Below are 27,989 nucleotides of genomic sequence, written 5' to 3' on the forward strand. Positions count from 1 at the left end.
TCACCCTCTGATGGTGCACCCCCTCGTGACGCCACTGCCCAGACTGCTGCCAGGTTAGCGAGGCCGTGCTGCGTCTCGTCCACTCTGCAGCTCACACGCACAAAGATCCCCCGTATAGTCTTAACAGACTGTCGGGGCAAGTGCTGTTAGCGAGCACCTGTAAAGGCCGGCACGGCACACGGGTGGGGTCGGCCAGCACCACGCCCGGCCGCCTTTGTCTCCCTAGTGACGATGTTTACACACCGCACCAGGTACTCGTTTTGAGGCAAACTGAGTACTTGCTCTGGAATTCCCTCCCCACCACCATCGTCATGCAGCCAACCACAAACTCTCACAAACCAAGGCCTGAACACACGGGTCTCTACTATATGTAGGGATGATTTTAAAACATCCATTCAAGACATTACGTTGTTGCAAAAGTAAAATATGAACGATTGTATTTTACCAGGTCGGGCCCACTGAGCAATATTTATGAAATCCACGTAACCACGGGGAGAGAGACACGCAAACTCCAAATATTCGGGCAGGTGTCAGGGTTGGGATGGAACCCACGAGCTCCTGCACACCAGGCGAGGTAGTTAACATCTCCCAGCCCTGTCACTGCGAGCCAGGCAGATACACGCAGCAGAGAAGACGCCTGCAAGAGAATACAACTTCTGCATTGAAAACACAGTTCAACTAATGATGTACATTTTTCGATTTAAAGCTTTCGTGACTTCAGGGATTCATATTCCTGGTTCTTTCGGTAAAGTCACGTAGAAGGGAAATAATAAAATAATAATAAAAATTATGAAAATAAAACATAATATAATAACACATACTATTATAAAAATAAAACATAATAAAATTATTATTTCCCTTCTACGTGAATTAACCGAAAGAACCAAGAAGATGCACATTTTGTAAAGACCATTCCATTCTAGAGGTAAATCCGTCTGATGTGGCATCACGACAGCCGACGGTTAAACCCCCACACGCAATGAGGTGGCATCCTCCTCCAGTGCCGAAGCTCCAGGTGACAGAGGTAAACCCTCTTAGGTGACATAACCACCGTGGCACAATGGAAAACCTCCAGATGTCGAGCTGAAACCTACAATGTGGCACCAGCACTAACTCAGTATTACCTCTAAGTGCAGCGGGGGCACCACCACCCCAGGTTAACTTCTGGATGTAGAGGGAGAACCCTCTGATGTGGCACCACCTCCCCAAGATAACGTCTGGATTTAGAGGGAAACCCTCTGGCGTGGCACCACCTCCCCAAGATAACGTCTGGATTTAGAGGGAAACCCTCTGGCGTGGCACCACCACCCCAGGTTAACTTCTGGATGTAGAGGGAGAACCCTCTGACGTGGCACCACCTCCCCAAGCTAACTTCTGGATTTAGAGGGAAACCCTCTGTCGTGGCACCACCTCCCCAAGATAACGACTGGATTTAGAGGGAAACCCTCTGGCGTGGCACCACCTCCCCAAGATAACGTCTGGATTTAGAGGGAAACCCTCTGGCGTGGCACCAACTCCCCAAGCTCACTTCTGGATTTAGAGGGAACCCCTCTGGCGTGGCACAACCTCCCCAGGTTAACGACTGGTTTTAGAGGAAACCCCTCTGACGTGGCACCGCCACCCCAGGTTAACGACTGGTTTTAGAGGGAACCCCTCTGGCGTGGCACCACCTCCCCAAGCTAACTTCTGGATTCAGAGGGAAACCCTCTGGCGTGGCACCGCCACCCCAGGTTAACGACTGGTTTTAGAGGTAAACCCTCTGGCGTGGCACCGCCCCCCCGGCGTGAGCACTTCCGTGGGCGTTCACGGCAGGAGGAGGAGGAGGCTGCGGCCTTCCACGTGAGCCGACTCCGTTCCGCGACCATCCGCCCGCACAGCGGAACTGATCGTCAAAGGTAAATACGGCCACGATGAACGTTGCCCAGAGATTTCGAAGCGGACCCTTATTTGCATGCCTCTTTAACAAAATAAATAAATCACAGATGTATATTTTAACTTTCCCACGAGGCCTGCGAGTTTCGCCGACCCTCTGCTAGTGGCCCGGCCGGGTTGAGCGCTCCGAGTCCCGGGGCGGCGCCTGTGCCCGACGATGCTCCCACCCTCGTGATGGGCCTCAATGATTGTGTTCGATTTTGTTGCATTAGAAGTGACAAATTGCACAAAGATAGCTTCCGTTGCATGCACTCACGTCAGCTATTTTATTTGTTTTGAGTCCTTGATATGCCGCTCATGGCAATGTTTATTCTGTCAACCTTATCTGACGGGACCGCAGACGTGTTACGTCGTTTTTGCGGCAACCTTTATCAGCACTCCTTTATCAGCACTCCTTTATCAACACTCCTTTATCAACACTCTTTTATCAGCACTAGTTTATCAGCACTCCTTTATCAACACTCCTTTATCAACACTCCTTTATCAACACTCCTTTATCAACACTCCTTTATCAACACTCCTTTATCAGCACTCCTTTATCAACACTCTTTTATCAACACTCCTTTATCAACACTCCTTTATCAACACTCCTTTATCAACACTCCTTTATCAGCACTCCTTTATCAACACTCCTTTATCAGCACTCCTTTATCAACACTCCTTTATCAACACTCCTTTATCAACACTCCTTTATCAGCACTCCTTTATCAACACTCCTTTATCAGCACTCCTTTATCAACACTCCTTTATCAACACTCCTTTATCAACACTCCTTTATCAGCACTCCTTTATCAACACGGTCTTCGGCGATGTTGCTGCGGCTGCGTTGACGAGTGGAGGATGACGGCAACCCTGAACACAAGCACGCGTCTGCGGGGCCCGGCAGACGCGCCTTTAATTTGCAGGCAAATCGAGGTGGTCTCGTGGACATCAAACACAGAAAAAGCAGCCGATTTGAGATTATAAGCAACAGATAGCAAATGCCAAGGAGGGCGAAAGTAATGATTGCATATCGCCAGGAAGAATAATGGAATAACTAAGCTTACTAATTGAAATTGAATTGATAGTTGGGAGAAGGGTTAGAAATTACACGGGGAATGAATTGTCAGAAATCACAAAAGACATGTTGAGGAATGGGAGAGATATAAAACGACACGCGCCTTACCAATTACAGTGCAGTATTGAATGCGGATAAATCATCCGCACCCTCGCAAGACGCCCATGAGATCGAGCCAAGCAGCTCATGAAGCCCTTCCTGCTGAAATTTAAGACAAATATAGATCAACGTGGAGCTGACTGAACACGGCTTGGAAATGAATGGGAACATGAAGGCAGAAAAACTCAGGATGATGATTGTGCACAAATGTTAGCCCCTGGCAAGAGAGATTGAACCATAACTCATGATAATGCTCGCATCTTACAATTCGTGGATGGGTTTGCATGCACATCTCGGGCAATATGTTACATCCCAGAATTTAAAGCATTCGTCTGATGCAAAAGGAGGTTTCACACTTGAAGCAAACTGCCCATTGCAGTATTAAAAAGGGGAAACTACTGGACTTTATGGGAAACCTGGACATCATCATAGAGTTGGGACCAGTTCAGAGTCAAATTAACCTATTTACGAAATTGTTTACACACAAATGAAGTATCTCAATCATGGAATAACTGAATAGTTTTGCTGTTTAAAAAAAAGTGCGAAAACTAACTTGAAGAACAACTACAAAATGTTAAGAAAGATCAGAGGAATCGACAGAAAATGTAGAAGCCACCGACCATATATGCCAGAAATATAAATGGCGTGTCTACTACCATCGACCACATTTCGCAATCAGACTACGTATTTGGCTTGTGGCTGTACCTGTAGAATTTAAATGTCCCTGCCTGCTGCACCTATTTGATTCGATGCTTTCGTTTCCTTAACTCAACAGGGAAGTTCATGGTTGAAGCACTTCTCTCTAAGCAGACTCGGGTTTTTTTCTCACAAAGTGACTCATTTTTTTGCGAGTCGTGAGTTTGCAGGTGGCAATTTTCTTAGTTATTTCAGCCCTCTCTGTGGCTAATGCATCAACCTACAGCGTTATATCATGTTTAACACGTAGGGTTTCGCGACCAGTATTATTCATAATTAAGGTTTTTGGGTTAGATCGCTTTAGTTATAAATGTGTCGCAACCGTCCACCACCCGACACGGCCAATCAGTAAAAAATGTGTCACGTTAACAAAACGCCAATTAGTTACTTCTTCAGCTCACTGGTGTGTTTGAAGAGTGAATCCACAACATTTAGAATTTGACTACAACGTTTTGCTGGAAATGACATCCAGCATCTTCGGGCGATTTTTTTTGTACAAAATATTGGGATGGTGTACGTTGTACTTTGTACACTATACAGGGATGTCAACGCCCCTGTCCTCCACACTACAGGTCCATCCTGACCCAGGACGGTAGACCCTACGATTGTCCTCAGCCTGGGGGTCCAGGTGGGCCCCATTCGCCGGGAAGGGTGGCATCTGATGCATGTGGATGAGCTGCCGGTCAGTCTAGGGGGTGCCCAACACCCGCAGGTGGCCCGATGTACCTTCCCAGGAGGCCAATGGCACTCGCAATGAAAGAAGGGGCAAGTAATGAAGGCATTTCAGGAAAAGACCTGATTACCGTCCTTTGAACACAATGTCAATGAATGTGGAATGACGGGAATATCACCACTGACCTAAACGGAATTGGCAATACAGTTGTAGATGCCGCATCCAGTCGTGGAGGGGGGGTGCGGCCTTCGAGGTGGCCATCAAGAGAAACCCCTGCTGGAGGATTGGGACGAGGAATGGTGGAATCGAAGGAAACGGAAGAACAGTTGAAGAGTGCGAATAGAGAAATGGAAAATAATGGTCTGAGATGTAGGAGTACAGGACACAAAACTTGGGCATATCTTCGTTCGTCCTTCTACAAAAGTCCTATCAGGTGTTACACCACTTTACAATCACTTTTGTAATGGGTTCAACTGAGTCGCAGGCGTAGACTTTGGAGGCAACACATTTATTCAATTCCAACACACGGGGTAACTTCCCCTTAACAGAATAACAACCTAAGGTGGTGACCACCCGGCTAACTACACTAGTTACTAGTTACTACGTGACTGGTGTAGTTAACTGGGTGGTGACCACCCGGCTAATTACACTAGTCACTACGTAACTGCTACTACGGACCAGGACCAACGACTTCGGCCCGGGTCCACGTGTTGGAGACTCATTGAACGGAGATCGTAGATGAAGAGTTTCTTCCAGGATGAACAACAACCACCCCGGTCCCTCTCGGGACCCTGCTTATATTTTCTGTGGCGTGGCCGACTCCGCCCTTGGCCACGTCCACCTTCCAGAATCCTCAGGAAGGATCTGGGTCCCAATCACGTGACCCCCCTAGCCCCCTCTTGGGGCCCCTCTGTCAACTTAACCGATCACGTGTACTCCCGGGTCAACCAGAGTGCCTCGCACAACCCCATCCTTCCGTCGGCACCCACACACCCTGTCCTGAAGGGTCGGCACTGCACTTAAGGCGTGGTGCCATCCAGCGCTATTAATCAGCGCACACCGTGCCCCTCTCGGTCCGGTACTATGCCCACGACACGGTGATATCCGGTGATGTCGCTACACCGAACGCCGTGCCCCTCTAGGGCCGGAACTGCACCCACAGCATGGTGACATCCAGCGATGTCACTACACTTTTACTATAGAGTATTTAAATAAAAGTAAACAATTCGAGGTGATCACGACTGAACACATTTATCAACAACTGTGGCCTTAAAAGGAAAAAATATATAAAAGTCGATATTTAAGCCAATCGCCCTTTATCATAACGCACGTGCAATCTAGAAGGATCATTTTAATTTGGGCTATGACCCCTCATAGCACCCGTGCTGTGACGAAGGGTCATCGACTGAAATGTTATCGATCCCATCATTTTCCATTTTTAGGCAGTGCACTTGACGAACGTCTTGAGGTTTTTTTGTGACTCATTCCAGGCAATTTATACCACGCCCTTGTGTCTGCAAATAGAACGTGCACACGTCTTGAATAAAAAAAAAACTTCCCTTGTATTTTGTTCAGGATCTCGAATACTGTTGCACATAATAGTCTTGAAGGAGTCTGGCTCTAAGGTTGTCTGTTTCCCTCATCACCTGGTCGAGGCATACAGCAGAATATAATTATCTGACGACATCTGGCGCCTTCTGGGCGATTTGGTCACGTAAGGATGTCCTTTCAAATATTATTTGGTTCTTTCCTTTCAAATACAAGCAGTGACATCAAACTTTCCTCCAAACTTGTGATGTGCGTTTACGGACATACCGAGAATCTAATCTCGCTTCATAAATGGCTGTTCCAGAACCTTGTCATACTGGGAATATTATTAAGACCTTGCAGGTATTTCCCCTGAAGTTTGTCATTTCAACCGGTATCATTTGAAAGTCACTTAAAGTCTTTTACGCAACCAGCTATAGGTCTCCCCCACAAGACACCCGCTTGTGGCTTCCCACAAACCTGTGCAGACTCCACGAGATGGTACTGGTGGCATACGTCGTGAGGTGGAAGGAATTAAACGAGGCACCTGTCAAATTTACCCCCCTCCTTTTTTCAAGGCCCGGTGCCTAGGGCCTTGCAGAAAGCGGGCACCAGTGCAGTCGCAGCGCCAGCACACTGTAGCTACGCCGCTAGACGGTGCGTGTTTAACCGATCCAGCAGGGATGCTGCGTGCCGTGTGAACGCAGACTGCGATTTGAACCGGTGACCTTGCGACCGGCAACCCAGAGCTATTTCCCAGTACGTTGTCGTTGCCACCGATACGGCAACATCTGATGCTCGCCAAATCATGTTGGTTAATGTGTCACGAACAGTCTTCTAAAACGGCGCCGACACAGGCGATCCTCTTGTGCTGCACTTTGCCGCATTGCTCCGAGGATGAGGTTGTAAGCACGGCACAGTACAAGTCGTACATGTTTTGTGGCTGGCCTATAAAATGACACGTGCCACCGCATGCTCATTTTGTTGGCACCGCGCTTACAGAGAACCAGTTCCCTGATTATTTTTACCTTCGGGCGGTGCTGCCAGATCCATTTCATTCGGCGCTATTTCTAGTTTGCTTTTTACACGCGGCCAAGCGAAGAGACGTTCATGAGCAGCACACAGCTCTGTACTGAAACTATTGTACCCGTGTAGATGGAGGTTGCTACTTTGACAAGCCTTAATATTTCATTAAACATTTCTTACAGTAAATGTGCATATCAGATGAGGCATGTGGAAGATAATAGTCTGTTACTTAAATGCTGTGAACATTTTTTTGAGTATCACAGTAAACTGCATTTCAGTTTACACGCATGCTTTCACTACCAATATCCATAATACAGGTTTTTTCGGTTAGTTCGCTTAAATATGTGTTTGTCTTAAAACGTGGGTTTTACCGTAGCCAGTACCATGATCCATATTAGTTTTTGCTTTCAGTCATGTGGTAGGTTTATGCTAAAATTATTGACACTATTCAGTCCATGACCCAACAGCAAGATTGCCTCATTTACAAAGATATTTCATTGACAAAGATATTTATTGGTAAATGTTGGGTGGTTGAAGGGTTATTCACAAAAACATTTGGAATGAAACTACAGTGTGGCCTAACGCAAAAAACGAATATGGATCGGACCTGTTTGAGTTGTGTATGAAGTCAGAACTCCATGTCGTGTCTCTTTCACAAGTGCATTTATCACATGATGCTCCGGCATGCTTATGAATCTGTCATCCATTGTGTAATCTGATACATTTTATTATATTGCACGTTACCTAAATATTGCAAACATCACAATGTCATGGTTTGCCCAGTGTACAAATATGTGCATTTTTTTATAATGTAACATGAATAAATATGCTCAAGCAAGTGTGTGGAAAAAGAGTTCAACAATCGCCTTAAAAGAAGCAACAGTGGTGGAACTTATTTCCTATCTGTGCTCCTGTGCGGTGGTTAGGTCGTCAAGCTCTGACAGCGTCCACCTGACGGACAGGGCACGTGGGCGCGGTGCACGCGAACCGAGAGGATGCGTCGGTTGGATCGTCTGGTGGAGGAGGAGGAGGCGGAGGAGGCCGGGGCGGTAGCGCCGGCCCCGCAGGAGGAGGAGGAGCAGCATCTGGGCTTCCAGCCGCTGGTCGTCATCGAGCTGTCCCGGCATCTCCAGCTGGTGACGCGCGACTGGCTGCTCTCGCGCTTGCGGGACAACGACCTTGACGGCGGTGAGGCACAGTCGGTTGCACGGTCGCCACGGTAGCCTTATTTTAACTTCCGGTCATCTTAACATTAGAGCCACTGACGTGGCTGTGGAATGTTTGGTAGCGACTCGCCGTTTGCTGGGTATGGACGGTGCGAAAGAAGTTCAACATACGTACATTGACGGTCCGCAACCTCCGGGTTCTGTGAAGAATATCGGATCGCTTACGCCCCGTGCCATGCCTGTAGGTGCCTACCTGGAGGCTCAGCCACTGCGGGTGGGCGGTGAAGCGGACAGCGAGAGCCGCACCCTCGTGGTGGGAGCCACGTGGAAGCGATTGCTGATTGGGGCGGAGGAGGCCGGCTTTGTGCGGCGCTGTCAGGATGGCTCCATGAGGGCCTTCACCTACCTCTCACGGCACACCTTCGAAGGATACTCCGGTAGACGAGCATCTCTATGTGCGAGTGTGTTTTGTTGTTGCCACATATCGCTGTTGCCGAGCGCAAATCCAAAGGCCTGGAATGTCAAGCGGGCAGGAACAAACAGCACTACCGAAGGTATAATTTTGGAAACATTAAACTCGTTTACTGTGGGATAAGAAATGACACTCAGGTCCACACACACACACAGGTCATCAACCACTTGTGTGTGCGGAGAGTGCTTCATTACATCCCAAATGGGTACACCAAAGACTAAGTAGAGCCTTAACAGACTGTTGGGGCAAGTGCTATTCGCGAGCACGTATGAAGGCCGAAACGGCACACGAGGGGGTGGGTGGCCAACACCACAGATGAAGCCACAGTGCGGCTTAATCTCTGTTTTATCCGCCAAGCCCTTATTCAACGAATATATTTGCCAGAAACAAACCACCTGCTTGCTGTACTGCCATCATCGCATACGATGAGTGTCCCGCGGTGTATCCGTGCGCGTGTGCGCGCGCGCCGTTACAGATGATAACGTCGCGTTCCTGACGATGGCTGAGCAGCAGTACATCGTCAAGCATGCGCTCAACAACCTGCGCGCCAAGGAGGAGATCAGCATCCCGGGATACTCCGACATCAAGCTCTACCCGGGAAAGTCCGTGTGTAAGTCACCGTCGTAATAAGCAACTTGGGGGGGAATTCGCACGGACTCGAGACTTATTATTTTAGAGAGTGAAACTCGGCTGTCTTTTGAAAAAATACGCGCCAAGTCTCTATTGACATCCTGGGCTGCACGTCTTGGGTGTGGAGCTTCCTCGTTCATGAGAAACAAGGGAGAAAAAAACCATGCATACGCTTGGCTTACGTCACGCTCTCCACGACGTGTAAGTGTTAGGTGAAGCGGTATGGGAGCCGACGGACAGCTCTCGGGGTGCAACACGTTGCTGTGGTAGCGATGGGTACCTGTGATGGCAACGTCAGTTTGCATATTTGAAATTGCCCTCTTTGCTTCTGGTTTGTTTCATCCAAGTTTTGGCCACCCTTTCATACATTTGGCCAGTTTTCAATCAGGTGAGCCCCGAAATATTGGGTCATCCATCGTATGCCCCGATTAGGGACAGATGGATAGACAGACGGGCAGCACGAATACATTAATTATTTCAAAATTAGTTGTAACTTGCTCCAAAACGTTTAGAGTTCGTCTGGATGTGCTGCCGTAGCGCGTCCAAGTGACATCACCCAGGTCGCATTATTTAAGCTCATCCACAAAGTGGAATTCTGCCACCAAATATCTGCAGAGACCTGCAAGCTTCAGGGGAGTTTTCTTGCCAGTAACAACCACCTACCCATCAACCACCTACCCATCAACCACCTACCCATCAACCACCTACCCATCAACCACCTACCCATCAACCACCTACCCATCAACCACCTACCCATCAACCACCTACCCATCAACCACCTACCCATCAACCACCTACCCATCAACCACCTACCCATTAACCAGGACCTCAATATTGTACCTCGGCACCAACTCAAAGTTCTGATCCCCCTTATGCGCAACTATTGAATTGGCCCGTGCTCAAACCATCGCTGCATCTAAAAAATAGCATTGATGAAAAGTGTATGTGTTTATAAGCTCTGCAGAACGCAGGCAAAATGTATTGACTCTCTCCCTCTAACGTTGTTATCGTGTCACCACCCTGTCTCCCTCCGGCCACCCCGCCCTGACCCCACCCCTCAAATTGTGTCTTCTGCACGTGGATCAGTCCGCCGATTCCAGTCCAAACGGCTGCTGGTGCAGATCTACCCACTGCACGACACGGAGGAGCTGAAGAAGCTGTCGGCGCTGTGGTACCAGCAGGCGAGGCCATCCTACCAGCCTTTGGGTGAGTGCCGCCTCTATCTAATGCCTACGAGCTGTCACCTGCGCCGTCAGAGTTCTCAATTACTTTACACGCATACAATTAGCGTGTAGGTTTCCCGTAGCCGGTCCAAAACAATACGGATCATTATATACGCATTACATTATGCCTCTCACCAAATCACTCGAAATATGCTCTCAGAATGTAAGCGGAATTGGGCCTGGTTAGTGCTGGGACGGGCAACCAGCGTGCGTGAGCGGAATAGCCTCGGAAGAAATGGGGCAATGTAGAAGAGGTGAGCTTTATGGGAGGAACGGAAGGAGGTTCGGGGTTGCGGACTGCTCTCTCTGCCCTGCGATGTCCTCGACCCTCGTTCACCGTCTACAGAGGCGATCCGACGCTACTTTGGGGAGGAGATTGCGCTCTACTTTGGCTTCCTGGGCTTCTTCACGTGGGCGCTGGTGCCCATGGCACTGATGGGCCTGCCCTACTACCTGTTTGCCTGGGAGGACTTTGACAAGTACGTGTTGTTCGCGGGACTGAACCTGGCGTGGGCCACCGTGGTGCTGGAGCTGTGGAAGAGGCACAGCGCGGAGCTCTCCTTCTGCTGGGGCACGCTGCTCATGAGGCACGACTTCGAGGTGCGACCAGGCCAGCCTCTCCCCCCCCCACCCCACCCGATCAGCCTCTTTGGCCATTCACATCTGTGCCTTTCACAGATACACATAGGGACCCTTCGACTCCCATAGACTCGCGCAGAGACCTACATGACGGACTCTATATCTGTATAGAAGCTAAATGCACCCACTGTTGATTCTGTACAGTGTCTTGAGATGGGGTCACATTTAGGCACGACGTAAATCTAAATTTTATTGGGTTACAGATGCGAGCCACATTGTTCCATGTTCTTATACGTTGCGTCGGTTGGGTGGGGTTAGGGGAACCATGAAATCTGCCGGCTTGGTACTCCATGCCAAGCTACGGGTCCTCTCGGTCACACATTTTGCCATCTCTTGCCCTATGCTTGTGGACAGAAACACCTGTGCCCCTCCCTCCCTCCCTCCCTCACCTCCCTCCCTCCCTCCCCCCCCCACGATGGCAGGAGCCGCGTCCGGGTTTCCACGGGGAACTGGGCACGAACCCGGTGACGGGCCGCAGGGAGCCCACGTACCCGAGCTGGCGCCGCTCGCTGCGCGTGTACGCCGTGTCGGTGCCCTTCGTGTGCGCCTGCCTCTACCTCTCCTACCTCGCCATGGACGTCTACTTCTGGATGGAGGCGTGGGTGCTGGCGTGGCGGCACAGCGGCGACGGCGATGCGGACGAGGGGGGGCCGCTGGCCGTGCTGGTGCCGTACGTGCCCAGCGTCATCTACGCCGTTGTCATCGAGGCCATGAACCGCGCCTACCGGTACCTGGCGGAGCTGCTCACCGAGTGGGGTCAGTGGCTGAGGGGGCGGCACGGGCCGTTACTCGTAATACATCGTCGTCTGTCTCGCCGGCATCGCCACCGTTGTCATCGTCTTCATCGACGGATGCGAGCTATCCACTGCTGGATGAAAAGCCGTCCCGAGCTGTCGCCGAATGTCCCGGTCCCTTATCTTGGAATAATCCGACTCTACAGTCTGAAGATTTTTGAGAGGACATTGGGAGTAATGCTGTGATGTAATCGGGAGTAGTGCCCTGAGGTTATTTGGTGAGAACCATTGTCTGACACAATGCGTGGCAGTGCTCACCGCAACGAGTTCCAAATGGAAACGTCTCCCTTCTCGTGACATGATCCCGATAACAGAATTGGAATATAATCGGGAAGAAAAACACCTAATTCTGAATTTGTTGATATAATGTATTGTTGATCAATAATTAACAGTCATGTGTAATCATTTACACGATTGCCCGACAATGATGTGGTGATGCGCTGTGCCACTGGTTTAGTATGGGAGTGGTTTGCATTGGTTTTGTGTTTTTTGTTTGGCTCAGAAAATCATCGGCTGGAGTCCACGCATCAGAACCACCTCATCCTTAAAGTGTTGGTTGTGAGTATCATTCCTTACACGGTGCCTTTGAGTAAAAAAAAAACACGCACGCTTCCTGCCAAGAACACATATCTAAACACAACGCCGGCGTCAGTATCAAGGCATGGTGTCTGAAATGTGCCATCAATTCCAGATTCATGTGGCAGGTCGCAGTCTCTCCATGGGACACCCATGGTAACAAAACAAATATTTAGCAAGCTGATGTTGTGGGCATTGGCCCTCCGTCAAAATACAACTATTTCTTGATGCTGCATTGGTGGTACTCGAGCACAAATAAATAAACTCAACAAGTTGGCCTTGAAAAGAGAGAATATACTCAGAGGGGGGACGTGTTGGGGATGGCCGTTCCTTCGTAGCACATAGAGAGGCTGGAGAGGTAGAGGAACATTTATTTCCCATTTGGATCACTCACTCTACCTGCCTGGCCTCTCAATGTGGAAAGTACACTGTGGTTCATACTCTTTGGTTTTTTTTTCGGTAAAGTCACGTAGGTAAAACAATTAAATTAAATAAATGAAAACAACTCAATTAAATCGCGACGTTTCGGGCGCAACACAAGCGTCCGTCATCAGGTGGGAAAGCGTGGCCTGCTGCTGATGCAGTAGGCCGAAACGTCGTGATTTAATTTAGTTGTTTTCATTTATTTTATTTTTTACCGACGTGACTTTACTGAAAAATCCAAAGAGTATGAATCCTTGCAGTCACGAAAGCTTCACATCTACACTGTGGTTACCTTCAGAAGGACTTGTCCTGTCATTCGAATGTGGAATTTCCAACGCTCGCTTAGTGCCACCGATTTGGAGTTGATGAACCACTGAATTTCGATTTAAAGCTTTCGTGACTGCAGGGATTCATCTTCTTGGTTCTTTCGGTAAAGTCACGTAGAAGGGAAATAATAAAATAATAAAAATAAAACATAATAAAATAATTCTCACGACGTTTCGGCCACAATGCAAGCAGCCGTCCTCGGGTGGAGAACAGCTGTTTTATTTTTATTTTTTTATTTCCATTCTACGTGACTTTACCGAAAGAACCAAGAAGATGAACCACCGAATGTTTAATTGTCCCACAAGCGTGGCCTGAGCCCCCCCCACACCCCGCTTTGAATTCCTGGAACTAAGTTTAACGCCACTGATCCTCAAGAAAAGTGGCCTCATTTCTCACATTGACGATCGCCAAGGCCTCACCACGCTCTGGGTTTTTACTCTTCCCCTTGGCAGTTCAACTTCACCAACTGCTTCGCGTCTCTCTTCTACATCGCCTTCTACATGCAAGACATGAAGCTCCTAAGACAGGTTTGAATTTCATGCTCACAATATATATTGTGCACTTTTTAAAAACACCTATAACTATCAGTACAAAGTCGAAGTTGCACATCTGTAACGCGCCGCGCAGATACAGAAGTGCGAGTGAAACGAAAACACGTTAAGCGAGGAATATCTGTAAATGCATTACCGGGCATAAATAAATACAAACAATGCAAATTTTGATCACATTCGCGTGATCACATCAGCCTGTGGTCAGTCGTCCCAGGACGGGATAAAGAACTGAGATGAGGGTACTCCACCGCGCAAGGTATCGTTCCGCGCGTACACCCAGAATACTCGCACCGCGCAGCTCAGGAAAGTAGTTCGTCATCGACAGCTTAGAAAAGTGTTCCTAGATGGAAGAACCGCGTTGTAGCGACAACACGGTACGTGAACACCACGCCTGTTAGCCCTGTAACGAGGTTTTGTAAAAGTGTGTAAAGATCTTTCAACTCTGCCGCCCAACCCACTTCCCCTACACAGAGCCTCGCAGCGCTACTCATCACATCGCAGATCCTGAACCAGTTGGTGGAGTCCATACTGCCCTACTGGCTCCGCAAGCGCCGGAACCAGCAGATGGGATGGTCGAGCTCGGAGAAAGCGCCGTCCGATCACAAGGACTCGCCCCTGCGCCAGCAGATCCACATCGAAGGGGAGATGGGCACGTACTTGGTACGACGCCGCAGCCCCAACTACGCTCACCGGCGCGTTGCTACCTCCACGATGCGATACGATACGGACTTTCTAGCGATGACGGTTATCGCGTTATCTGTGATTGGGCTTCCAAATTGTTTTGGTTTTGTGCGTTGCTGTACCTCCAGGATGGATGAAGATTGCTGGCAGATGCAGGCCACTCGGTGTGAACCTGCCACTCGTTTTTACGATAAAAAAAGACAGTTATTTAGCAAATCGACTAACTGAGCAAATTATGATAGCAAACATAAATTTTTCTTACTGTGGAAAGCATTTTAACAAAGCATTAATTTGATGGATAATGGCTGTTTAATTTACAGATTAAATAATTATTTAGTTGCTTATTCAATATTTTGTCAGGAAATAAAATAACGAAGACAATTAAAATGAGCCCCAGTAATCACAAAATGACGATATTTAGCAAAGAAAAGGCGATAGAGTCACCGTTGTACCGTCCTATCGGCACGTCGTGGCAAACCTACCCACAGCGATCACGTCAACGACAAACAGCCAGACCACCACCACCACCACGTGTGCAGCTCCACGGCCACAGCTCACAGAAACAATCGCTCTTGAGAGACGACCGCTGCTGGCGTGCCACAAAGCGGTTGTGACCGGACTGGCGCTACTTCTGTTCACCAGGGCTGCTCCCGCCGCGGGGCTACGGTCCGCACGCCGGGCATGCCGTGCGGCGGTCGCCGGCTGGGTTTGATCTCCTGCCACGGCGCTTAAAAACAACGGTGCAAGATTCTTAATTCTCCCCCCCACCCCTCACCGCCGCTGCGCCTCTGTTCACCCAGCGGTGTAGATGTTGACGCCACGGCTCGTCGGTCGCGGGTCACGTGCTGTGTGGTGAAGTGTAAGAACCCACCTTCGGCAGACACCTGGCCAGCGCGTGCACCTCGAGACGGAGGATCTAGAACTCCTGCTAACGGGGAGGTCCTTCCGCCAGCAGTGGCACGAGCACACAATTGCAGGCCCTGCGCCCTTAGCTTTGTGATCAAGTTCGAAACACGCAAAGTCTTCAAACTGGCAGCCTTCCCGATTGGGACTCGAACGCTGTAGCCACAGCGCTCCCTGGTGGAATAGCAGAATTATCGCGCGACCGCAACGGCAGCAGCATTGGCGTCCGTACCGCGTCTCCCCTCCCGCGCCCACCTGCGTCCCGCCCCTCGCAGGGCACGTTCGACGACTACCTGGAGCTTTTCCTGCAATTTGGCTACGTGAGCCTCTTCTCGTGCGCGTACCCGCTCGCCGCCGTGCTTGCCGTGCTGAACAACGTCACGGAGGTGCGCTCCGATGCGCTCAAGCTGTGCTGCGTGCTCAAGCGGCCCTTCTCCCTGCCCGCCGCCAACATCGGGGTCTGGCAGGTACGTGCGTGTGTGTGCGTGCGCCTGCGTGTGCGTGTGGTGCATCGGACAGTCATCTCGGTCAATCCATGGCACCTGGGTCTGTCCCGTGACTATCTGCCAGCGGGCATTTAACACTTCGCGTGGCCTTAACGTGCACATAGCCTGGCACGAGGGCCGTGGTGATGTTAACGCCAGTTTGTGGCGAATGGCAGTTGTTGTGCGTATGTGTGTGCGTGTGTGTGTGTGCGTATGTACGTACGTATGTGTGTGTGCGTACGTACGTACGTACGTGCGTACGTAAGTGCATTGGTAGGCCCTCCCCTAGGTCTACTCGCCCTTAAATGAGTACCTGCTGTGGTGTGTGAACGTCAGCACTGGGTAGTAAACTAATTTCTTGAGAACAGCTTTTTGTGTTTAGTTTATTGTCCTTGCCCCGCACTTCCGATTAACACGGTTGGCTACGTAAGGTGCGAAAGCAGTTCAACATACATCCATGCCCTAGAGTAAGGTGGCCGGGAGTGGTTATGGCCACACCACCACCCACGCTTCCCCGTGTTCTGTGTTAACCTTTCTAGTTGCTCGCTGAACAGTGCTCGCCTCAGCTGTCTGAAACGGGCTCTCGAATGTTTTGGTCTGACATACAATAACGTGCACGCTTTTCTTGCAAAAAAATGACCACGTTTCATAGCATCGGCTTAAAGCTGTGTTTGAAATCATCTTGTCTGTTAATAAAAAAAAAGATTTACGTCCAGAAAACCCACAGTCGCCGCACCTAGCTCCCAGTGAGTTGCACGTGTTCCACAGCGAGAGGCGTGGCTTGTTGAGAGCGCGATGTCGAGTCGTGGTGGAGGGGCGACGTGTGCTGTGGCCGGGGGGGCGTGGGGACCGAGACGAGAGATCTTCTGGGTGGGGATCAAAGCCTTAGAACACCGATGGACCGTGTTGCTTGGGGGTTGAGGAGGAACGTGTCGGGAATCGACACCGTTTCATCAAGGCCAGCCGCCACTTCCGTCAGGCTATGGACTTTTCATTCCAACTTAGACAGTCGCCCTGCCGACGCCGCCTCCTCCTCCCCACCCAACTGTGCGTTTCCTGCCCCGCCGCTCCCCCAGCTGGCCTTCGAGGTGATGGGGCTGATGGCGGTGATGACGAACTGCGCGCTCATCGCCATGTCCGAGCAGGTGCGAACATTCTTCGACCAGGAAGGCGGCGTCACGCTCAACTACGTGCTCGTCATCGTCGCCGCCGAGGTGAGACGCCCGTCGAAATCCAAGAAGCCCCCCTCCCTCCCTCCCCCTGGGCCCCAGCATCCCCACCCTGTGATCTGTAATGCGGTTATCCGGAGACCATCTGTGGGCCGATTGTCTGGATTGCTGGTTAACTGTGCTCATTCGCGCCTTTCACGAGTGCCGGTGATGTGGGCACAGGGACTAGGTGACCGTATCGACAAGTGAATCGATTGCTTAAAATAAAATACACAACGCACATTCGATGTCTCTTCACCCCCATTCTACGAACGCAAGTACGAAATGTGTGCTTTTTTATAAACTCATTTACTTGTTTTGCATTATCCCTGTTTAATCCGGGCTACCTCGACCCCCCAATTGCCCTGGATAATCGAGAGTTGGAAGTATTTGTGCTTCTCAGCGCGTGTGAAGTCGCGTGCGTGAAGGCAACGGCATACTTACGAGTCGGCTCGCTGCGATCCTGGCAACCACGAGTTAAAATTCCTGAGCGTGCGAATAAATTCTGAAACTTATCACAGGCCTTCCCTGGGTCGGTGAATGTATTCGGCGAGTAGTACCGGGTGCAGGTGTGCGTGCGCGAGCATCAACACCGGGGAGATGGCTTTTGGGCGGTCGTTGTTCTCAAGGCCCCTGTTGGGGCCTCGCTAAGGTGGCTCCCGGCCGCTGCTGCACTCTCCGTGCCCCGACGGTGAATGGCGGTAGCGGTGGTTGTGAGCGCGGTGGCTTGGACTCTTGTGTTCCTCAGCACGCGCTCCTCGCATTGAAGTTCATGCTCACCTTCGTCATTCCCGACAAACCGCGCTGGGTGCGTCAGAAGCTGGCGCGCATCGACTACGAATCCCTGCAAGCGCTCAAGAAACAGGTGAGCGCTTTGTGGTCTGCTTGGGTGTTTGTATGCAGTCGCTCGCTCGCACGCACGCAGGGCTGTCGACGGGACAAAATTAGTTTGGCGTAAATGGTAGATTAATAAAATGAAAAAATGCCAATTATCCAACCTAAGAAAGTCTTCCTGAATCTCGAGGCCCTTTTTCAGAAGGGTCAAAGTTTGCCCGATTCCATTTTGATTTGTGGCATTTGGAAGGAAACCACGGTACCTGGAGAGACCCGGCACACGTGGGAGGGCTGACCCTTGGCACTGCCAGCCTATGGCCGCTTCACTGCCCCACGCCTACAATGCCTGGAAAGCCAGGAAATATCCCCCATTCAAGTGCGCTAACAAGGCTCGAACTTGCTTGGCTTGTGGGATGCGGTGAGATCGGGTGCATTAACTCTGCTTTGGTCATTCTCATTGATTTCTCATCCAAGAGCGTACACTGCTGTAAAACTTGCAAAAACTAAAAAGTGCTCGCGCACATGTGCAAGTTTAGAGACTCTGTGTGACCTAAGCAGAGGGAACTTCGACTTTTAGTATAGTGCATGATTGGATTTATGTTACAGAAATATATATGATCGTGAAAGCTAATGCACCGTACGTGATGTGTGTGTGTCAATGTTCGCAGAAAATTCAGGTGTTCAAGTCGTTGTCTTCAGAACAGAACACCGGCGACTTCCTAAACAGCGCGCTGGGGGAATAAATCGCAGAGCAAAGCGAGCAGCAAAGGCCAAACCTCCCAAACGATCGGTCGCGGGGCATCTATGCTGGTCTAAGACAACGGAAAAGAAAAGGTTACTTCCCACATAACCCCAAAGCTGCTTCATTCCTCATTGGATCTCTTCCGGGTCGCCGTAGGCTGGAGTATGAATGTGACTGCTCGTGTCTGGTCATAGCGGGCTGTGGTGTGTTAGCAATTATAGCGGGATGTGGTGTGGTAGAAGTCACAGCGGGACATTATTTTACGGCGACCCAGGCAGACAGACACCCAGCTGATGTTAACCTCTGCACTTAAACTTATCCGTTGTAAGATTATTGACATGAAACGTAAATAACTTCTGCGATTGTTTACACCGCACATATAGTTACGCGCTACAAAAGATATCAGAAAAAGCCTTCCTAAATTCTAATGGAGATAAAAACGGTCATACTATGTTGCTGTAACTAAATGTGCACAAAATATATTTAGTATCGATATTCAACAAAGTAATATACTGTAATTAAAAGTGGCTGAAACGTAACCTTTTGTTTAACTGTAAAAATTCTATGAAGAGGTTTGTGTATTTGTCGCAGCGTTGTGAACGGTAACTGAGATCTCCAGAAGAGGTGCGGTAATAAGTCGTGGATGTGCGGACTCCGACCATTTGTTGCAGTGCTGTAACCCTGACACTTTATTTGCCTTTATTTTATAATCACCAAAGTGCGTCACAGTGCGCCAGGTTTATTATTCGGCTCGTGACGAGCATTTACATTGACAATCCTTCAGTGATGAAAGTGCGGGGAGGGAAGTCGGTTATTTAAGAGCACACGTGTTCCTTCTTTTACGTACACGCAGACACTTCAGTGTCCTCAGCCCAGTCTTTGATGGTAGCCCAAAGACCCATCACAACTTGGCATTAGCACTTGACAGGACAAATGCCAAACCCCCCCCCATAGGGAATGAACGGGACCTCTTATGAGATGTAACGGAGTGAACACACTTCGTTTCTTCCACTGGAGAACTTTATAAAAGGACAGACGAGAGAGAGACATTGAATTGGAGAAGTCTGACATCTCCATTCCCTGCCTCTGTAAGTATATCTGCCGTCCGTAGGAAGTTCCTGTTATAGAGAATAGAACGTTGCTCTTCAGTTCCGATCAGAATTCAACAGTTTGCTAAAAAAACTCTTATTCAGATATCAACCTCCCATAAAGACCAAGGTTAAAGAGGTCACAGTGCTCTTATTAACGATAATAATACGCCTGAAGAGCGCTTCAATGCTCTTGTTCAGAAGAGTTCTGCTTGGAATGTGCGTCCAATGGCAAATAAAAATGGTGCCGAGTTGTAGTGAAACATTTCACAGGGACGGGTCATGTATTCATATGTTGTGCTTCACAGTTTTATCCGAATGGTGATAGCCGCAATCGCACTCTTGACACGATGGATCCGTTTCAACTTGCACAAAGCAGTGCTTCCATCACCCTGCGTCACAAAACAACATAAATAGGCACACGATACGTCTCCTTCACGTAAACCGTCTCTCCACATTGAACATGACGCGGCTCTCATCGGCAGGGTCAGGCTTGCTTGGTTCAAATCAAATTTGAAATCGAAACTGGTCCAGAGTTTGCTTGCCTTGAAATGGTGCTGCTGACATTGCGCACTCCCAGACGGCCACGCGGCTGATGGTTTGTGCAAGGAACACTTTTATTGTCGTGTGGAGCGACGGCGGCGTGGCGGAGAGGAATTGTTTATTTTCTAAAACAACACGAATCGCTACTTTGAGTTTCGTGTTGTTAAACGATCTGCGGGCTGAATTGTTTCTGAAATCTCACAAAACCTCGTCAAGTGACCCATCATCCACTCTGGGGTGCACTGTTTTCCCACCCACCCTCTGTTACCTTTGGCGCATTTATGACAGTAAAAGCAATATATTTAGCCAGATGAAGTGCGGAACCAAATTGTCCGATGATTACTTTATTGTGCAGTCCGCTGGTGACCGACGGAGACCATCAACTCGCCCCGCTTGAGAACCGCCTCGGTGCATTCACAGGCAGCGGCTGGGCACCCGCGTTTGAACCCAGGCCCTCGGCCGTGACGGCTCCGCACTTCTGACCTCTCCGGGTCGCCCACGGCCCCCTTGTCCCGTGTTCAGCTTGTTTAAAGTCAAGCCATTATTTATGAAAGTAGAATTATCTTCGTGCCAGTTGTTGAAAACGCTACTCGGATCAGGCTGGCAAATGGATGCGTGGATTAGCTCGTTCGTTTTGTTTTGCGCGGGAGATGTAGCTTGTAGTCTGGTCTTTTGCTGTTTGAGGTCTGATACTTGCACGTTGCTTTGTAAACATTTAACAGGAAGCAATTCGGGTTGGAGGCAATGCGTTTTTTTACGTACCGTATTGTAAATGGTGTTTTTGTTATAATATTCACTTTGCTGTAACTGAAATAGCAATACTAGTCTCTTGAAAGATTGCAGTTGGAGGATTTGCAGTTAGCATTGCTCATTGCAAGTATTCAAAGAATACAATGCTCTTGGTTGGTAATCTTCATGCTGTATGTTTGTGAGCAGTTTGGTATATAAGTTGTACTCCAAGAGAACAAACACCTTGATCAGAGTAAAATAAAAACTCCCATAAGGTCACAATTACTGCATGTAACATAAAGATACGTAACGAACAAAATAAGTGTCGACCTGTAACAAAATATTTTGGAGCAGTGCTCATCTCCGTTGGCACACCTGAGCCAGTGTTGGGCATTCCACATTCCTATGGCGGGAGGCCAGACAATGCCAATGAGGTGACCACTGCTGTTTTACCTACCCCAGGGAGATGATGAGCTGGGTCCAGCCCAGGCCGGGATTTAAATGCACAACCTTCCGATTGCGGTTTGTGTGCTCTTAACGGCATCGCCACTCCGCCAGATATAATAAAAACAAGTGCAGTGGTGAGACCTGAGGATTATTGCGCCGTTGACTCCGAGGAGCATTTTGAGAACAAGTGGCTAATGTGAAGACCACGAGGGGTGCAAGCTCTGATTTGGAACTGGAGTTCGTAGTAAGTGGAGAGGAACTGAATTCCCAACTGGCCAAAGTCCAAGAGGCAAGGCCCTGTCAAGGCATTCATGGGGATCACGGGAACACGACCCGGTCGGGATTGGGTTCAGTCCAGCTTACGTCAGGTTTGATGTCGCAGTTTTAAGTCTGATATGAACTGATGCATCGTTCTTGAACTCTGTTTCATAGCAAGTCACGTAAAATGATCTTAAGCGGGTGGGCCATGTGATGTCATGACATCACGTGACCGTGGTGTCATAACAATGGCAGTAAATGTGACTCCGAATCTGTGCTTCTGGAGGGCTCTCGTCGTTATCTTGGGTCCCTCTCACGAGATGGTCTCTCTTGTCCACAGCCCTCTCATATCCGTCTCTTTGTGTGCTGTCGCCTCACCACGTTGCGTCTCTGTGAACCAAATCTCTTGGTGGGCCACTCCACGACATCTTTGTGGGCCCCTACCTGGCCCATGGGCCGCCAGTTGGCAGAACATTGCTGCCCTCGTGTAAACACAGGTTCATGACAATTCATTATCAAAATAACTGACGGGATGGCAGCTGACAGGTAACAATTACAAAGGTCCAACCGAAGAGGAGGAGATGGAGCTCCAGTGGAGAGAGAGTTGTGGGCCATATTGTATGAACGGAGGGTTGTCATTCCAGCAGTAGAATAAGCGTAGCTCCTGGTCATGCTTTGAGTGTGCGTGTATAATGGGTGAATCCGTGGTGAGTGTTGAATTGCCAAATTGGTTTCAACTGGTAGGGTCATTTAAATGTTACAACTACAGCTGAGTTTTTAAAGCCACAACTCTCTAACCCACCACAGTGCAGGTTCCAGTTGTTTAAAATCATCGGGTGCATTTAAGCGGATTGAGATTGGTAATTATTGAAATGCAAACTAGTGGAAAGTTATGAATGGTGTTTTAGGAATCCCGGGCCTGAAGCACTTAAGGTTAAGAGTTGCACAGGTTAGTTTGAAACGTTTCAATTGTTCAACTTTCAAACAAGTGATTACATTGCATCTCATGGAATACTTTCACCAAACAAAAGCTCGCGAATCTCTTGTCCAACGGTTGGGAGCCGGTTGCCCCAAGTGAAAACGGTACTTAATGTTTTGTTCACCTGGTGAAGAGACGGCAGGTTTGCTTCGGTACGCTGAGCGTTGTGTTTTTTTGCGTGGACACGTTCTGCGATAGTTGAGTCAAAGCGTCTCCCGACTCAAGCGAACAATGGGGGCCGGTCTGTCTAGAGCAGGGTGAGGAACCTCCTGCCCGGACTACAGAGACTCCTCTACTTACAAACGAGTTCGGTTCCAGATTTATGTTTGTACATCGATTGTTCGTAAGTAAAGGAGTCCCTGTACACTCCACACAGCCACGCGGGGCCTGCCACTTCGAAACGGACAGTAAATGATTGCCATTACTGCGTTTTTGATCTCAGCCGAACCAATCGGGTGCTGGGCAGGGGGGAGTAATATTTTCTACCTGGCAACACTGTTTTTAATTGTTGTCTTTCAATCAGTTCTGAGGACACAAGCCAATGATTACAGTCCTAGCTTGATCAACTATTATTACAATCAACGACCGTGTGATCCGACCAAAGGTATCTAAAAGTCATGTTCGGCCCTTCGGGATCTCTGTGACGAGCACTGTCGTCACGACTGCTTCGTAACAATCGAATGTGGCCCGTCCCGGGCAGTGTTTGGGCAGCTCTGCAGTGTGCCACAGGCAGATCCACGAACTTCAATTCCACATTTCGAACTATGCAACGGCCGAGTGTGGAGCATTACTTGCACCGACACGTACACAGAGTGCATTCACTGGGTTCGTGGATGGCACATTGTTGCTGTGAATGCCCTCTGTATTTGCCGTGTAATTCAGTGGCTCGCGAGCCCTGTTCCACCGCTGCAGCTGTGAGATCTGGCAGGAAGAAGTGATGGTGTGGTGGCGGTGATCGTTCATCTTTAATATTCGTCTTAAATGCCTTCTTGGAGAGTGACTGAATTTGGAGTTTTTCTCTTGAAGGAGGTGCCAGCTCAATGTTGGTGGAACAGGTCTCGGATAACATAGCGGTACAAAAACTAAATTGCCACAATTTTCTCCAGATTTGGTCAAACAAATTGTGCTGAATACTTTCTGTGGATGATCATCCAACACCCTGTGGCCCTGTGCTTCTAACCTCGATACCCAATTAAAGTTCTAAATGTTCTTATTCTTTAACTGATGGATACCCTGCGAGTAGTTTTAAATGCCACTCCATCCGTTTTAGGGCCATTTGCCAATCGTATGCCGTTATATATTCACTCTTAGCTGGGGACACGTGTAGCATTTTAGTTTGCACCCCCCCCCCTTGCTTCCTCTTTTGAAGCCTGGTTGTGTCTCACTTGAGCACGCGCTGATTGTGACAGAATGGCCAGTTTCTCAAGGTTCCTGTGAATTAAGGGGCTGCTGGTCACTTCCATGAACACGCGCGCAATGTTTAACGTGGAACGGTTGAACACACAGTGGTTTAAGCACTTGTCCGTCGTGTTCCGCTTCGACAATGTTGTCGAGGGAGTTCAATTCCTTACGAAAGTCGTTTGACACTTGCGTTGAGTGCTCTTGCTTATTGCTGCAATGCACTGTTTTGTGGCCTATGGGAAAAGGTCCTTAACTGTATTAATAAGCTGCCTTCACTTGCATAATGCAATATTTGAAAGTTTATGGATGCAAAAAAATAAATGTCTCCAAAAAGTGAAATGGCTTTTGTTGTTGTGAATTTACAGGGATACATTATTCATATTGAGTTTTTTTTAGGAAGGTCATGTTTTTGAATTGTTTGACCCAATTCTGGTATTGTGCAAGGGAGAAATTCAACTCAACTGAGAACACAAATCCCAGTCCTGCGACCTTGCTGTACTGCCACGTACAAGCACATCGCTCGGCAAGGGACGAGAGTGTTGAGAATCCTCAAGTGATCTCTGGTCCACAAATTAGAGAAAGCACTTTCACACCCACTCTGCCAGAGTAATGTTTATCAGTTGACAAACCGATGCTTTTAATCCTCAGGACTGAAATGTTCGCATTAAGTGCAGGATCAAATGTCATTTGGTGGGTTTTTGTGCAGTCATTGGTGACCCGACAGACAAACTCACGACACTTGAGCACCGTCTCATGACAAGCGGCTGTCTGAATGCATATCCACGATTTCAGCAGAATGTTTAGTTTTGTGCTCCGTCAAAGCCACCTCAAGGTGTTCATGAAGCCCCATCGCAAACCGGGGACGAGTTGCAGACCACGAAAAACGCTCGGCACAATTTGAATGCTCAGAATTTTTATTCTCACTACGAGGTTCCACTTGTTCATGCAAAGACAATGACAGCATCAAGATGTTATCCACAACCTCCCCCACCAAAGGAGTACATCAACCGGGGAGAGAACCGAACTTTAAAAGGACCCTGCACACTTCGCCAGCGAGGAAGAAACTACGGATTATAAGGAGCAGCTGGCGTGCGCGACTTCGTGTCGATGGGAGGACGCCGTTTAGCTGCTCAGGGTCATCTTGTCGAAGAGGTACTCTCCCATGCCAGACTGCGGCACGCCCAGGCGCTTCAGGTTGGTGACGTGGTCCCCAAGCTGCTTGATGGACTCCACCTGCTCCTCCAGGAACTTGCTCTCCAGGAAGTCGCACAGCTGTGGACACAACAGCAACATCAGCCACGGCTTCATTGGTCAGGGAGACGTTTCATGGGGTGCAGTGGTCGCTCAAAGTGACCGGCGACTTTGCGGCGACAGCCATGGACTTGGGACAGCGTGGCCGTGGGACCGAGCGGGGGGACAGCTTCGTGGCGTGAGAGCCGCGGGTTCTGAGAGTGACTGCAGGGTGCTTGGGACCCGAGCCACCGACCGTACGAACCTGCGGGTCTTTCTTCTCGCTGGCCAGAGCATGGAGATCCAGCAGGGCCTGGTTCACGGTCTTCTCCAGCTGCAGGGCGAACTGCATGGCCTCCAGGCCACTGCCCCACTCGTCACGCTCCGGCTTCTGCTCCCACACGGACGGACAGTCACGGGAAACTTAATACAGCGAACGAGAGGAGACGACGAGAATCGGACGGATTCACAGCCCCCGGTCGACCCACCCACGCGACACAAGAGTCCCCCGGGGCGGAGACGAACAGAGACGGTGACGCTACTGGCACACCGCGGATCGCCCCTCCATGGCTTTGTGACCTCGCCAGTCCCCCACCCAATCCATCTCCCCCAATCCACCCCCCCCCCAGTCCACCCCCCCCAATCCACCCCCCCCCACAGTCCACCCCCCCCACAGTCCACCCCCCCCAGTCCACCCCCCGTACCTTGATGTCCTGGAGCACAGCGCGCCCGCCGCGCTTGTTCTGGTAGGCGAGCAGCTTCTCGGCGTGTTCGCGCTCCTCGTGCGACAGATCCTTGAAGAACTTGTGGAAGTGCTTCAGGGCCACGTCATCGCGGTCGAAGTAGCTCGCCTGCGGATCGCACACACAGCGGCGACGGTGAGGCCAGAAGCACACTCGCGGCACTGTGCCTGTCATCGTCACAGTCCTCATCATCATCCATCCGTGATCTACCCACTGCTGGATGAAGGACTCAGTCGCCACCATCCATCGCGTCTCACAACGCAACAATCCACGCAGCGGCTGCGCGCGATGCGACGATTGCGTCGATGCGTCGAGGTGCGCGCGTGGCTGTCCGCCAGGCTCCACGCGGCTTGTTGCGAGCGACGTTCAACTCGTCACTCGCCACCGACGGTAGCAGCCGTGGCCGGGACTCAAACTCACGTGGCCAGGTTCACGGGGCAGCGCGCCAACCACTGCGCCACCGCTCCCGCCCGTCACGAGGCACTAAATAAATAATAAACTCGGCGGCCGCTCCCCGCGTCACGTGACGATGTTTTGTGATTTTTTTTTGGGAAATTTATCGATTTTCAAAGAGAACGAGGTGCGCATTTGTGTCTTTCGTTCACATAAAGTCCTGGTCACAAAAGCAAAGTTTGTAGGGAATAATAATAACCAGTCTCTCTACCTTTGAGGCAGAAGCAATTAGAAAACAACACTACCCAGCAACAACAATCGTGTTACGTAGCGGCGATACTTTTACCATTTGTGGTCGCAGCGGCCTCTACTGGCTGGAATGGGCCAAGTGAACTCGTTCTCACGGAGACAACAACAACAACAACACGCAGACAACAACAACACGCAGACAACAACAACACGGAGACAACAACAAAGAAAACAACACGGAGACAACAACAACACGCAGATAACAACAAAGACAACAACACGCAGACAACAACAACACGGAGACAACAACACGGAGACAACAACAACACGGAGACAACAACAACAACAACACGGAGACAACAACAAAATGTCGCGGGCCTTCGTCAATCCACTCCCCACGCAGTGTCGGTTGTAGGGGTTTGCTTGACCATACTTCACCACGCTGGTCAATGCGGGTTGGCGAAGGGGTGGGGGGGGAGGTTCGGGGTTGAGGAGGAGCGCTCAGAGGAGAGGCGACGAGAGGCGACTCCCCCGGAGAGAGCGCGGGGAGAGGAGCAGGCGGATGGCTCCGGGTGCGAGGACCGTGGAGTTCACCGCGGGAGACCCAACAGAGTCGTGGACATCCCCGCGTGTGGAGGACACCGCGAGCAGTCGCCTCGCTCAGCGCAGAGGTGACACGGCGAGAGGGGAGTGCGCGGGACGAGGCGCGAGTCGGAGGGGTGAGCTCACCAGGGACAGGTAGACGTATGAGGCGTAGAGCTCCTGGTTGACCTGGCGGTTGATGGCTGCCTCCACCTCCTGGCTGAAGTTCTGACGGATCTGGGACGTCATGTTGTAGTTGGTGTGGTGGTAGTTGGTCACGTTTGAGAGTTAAGTGAGAAGACACAGGGGGTGAGTTCTGTTCAAGCACTGTTGAAGCAAGAACCGCGTCCTGTGTGAACTCCAGAGACTGTGAGCGCTGCTGCCGGGCTCCGCCCTTTATAGGCGCGAGGGGCGCGCGCCATTGGTCGGCTCCAGCCCCTCCCTCGCCCCCCCCCTCGCTCACCTGCGGGGGCGGTGGGCGGGGCCCAGGTGAGCCCGTGGGGTGAGCGGCCTCGGCCAATCGGCTGCTCCGGCCTCCGCGTGTCCAGGTGTGTGGTGGTGGGGGGGTACACTCGGGGTGTTTGGTGGAAACGTCGATTGTTGTCACAACGCTCAACCGTCGGAGTGAAAAACTTGTAAATGGTTAAATAAAAAGATCTTCAACAGGGTGGGGAACATCCGGC

General features: G+C 50.1%; 2 protein-coding genes and 1 long non-coding RNA gene across 3 annotated transcripts in view; 2 read left to right on the forward strand and 1 right to left on the reverse strand.

Moving 5' to 3' along the window:
• Positions 1-27,989, forward strand: part of LOC144949574 (uncharacterized) — a 207,398-nt gene that overhangs the window by 169,767 nt on the left and 9,642 nt on the right. The window lies entirely within an intron of this gene.
• ANO10 (anoctamin 10) lies at positions 1,787-24,437 on the forward strand. Its single transcript, XM_078879511.1, has 14 exons — positions 1,787-1,895; positions 7,937-8,198; positions 8,422-8,613; positions 9,124-9,258; positions 10,365-10,484; positions 10,848-11,101; positions 11,563-11,896; positions 12,437-12,492; positions 13,713-13,787; positions 14,283-14,471; positions 15,671-15,862; positions 16,957-17,094; positions 17,837-17,953; positions 18,591-24,437. Exons 2-14 carry the CDS (start codon positions 8,006-8,008, stop codon positions 18,663-18,665), a joined length of 2,070 nt encoding a protein of 689 aa, XP_078735637.1. The 5' UTR covers positions 1,787-1,895; positions 7,937-8,005; the 3' UTR covers positions 18,666-24,437.
• On the reverse strand, positions 25,006-27,685 carry LOC144949572 (ferritin heavy chain B-like). Its single transcript, XM_078879515.1, has 4 exons — positions 27,454-27,685; positions 26,044-26,190; positions 25,605-25,730; positions 25,006-25,381 (listed from the first exon to the last, which is right to left on the reverse strand). Exons 1-4 carry the CDS (start codon positions 27,553-27,555, stop codon positions 25,232-25,234), a joined length of 525 nt encoding a protein of 174 aa, XP_078735641.1. The 5' UTR covers positions 27,556-27,685; the 3' UTR covers positions 25,006-25,231.

The sequence above is a fragment of the Lampetra fluviatilis genome, chromosome 54, assembly GCF_964198595.1.
Source record: "Lampetra fluviatilis chromosome 54, kcLamFluv1.1, whole genome shotgun sequence".
NCBI lineage: Eukaryota > Metazoa > Chordata > Hyperoartia > Petromyzontiformes > Petromyzontidae > Lampetra > Lampetra fluviatilis.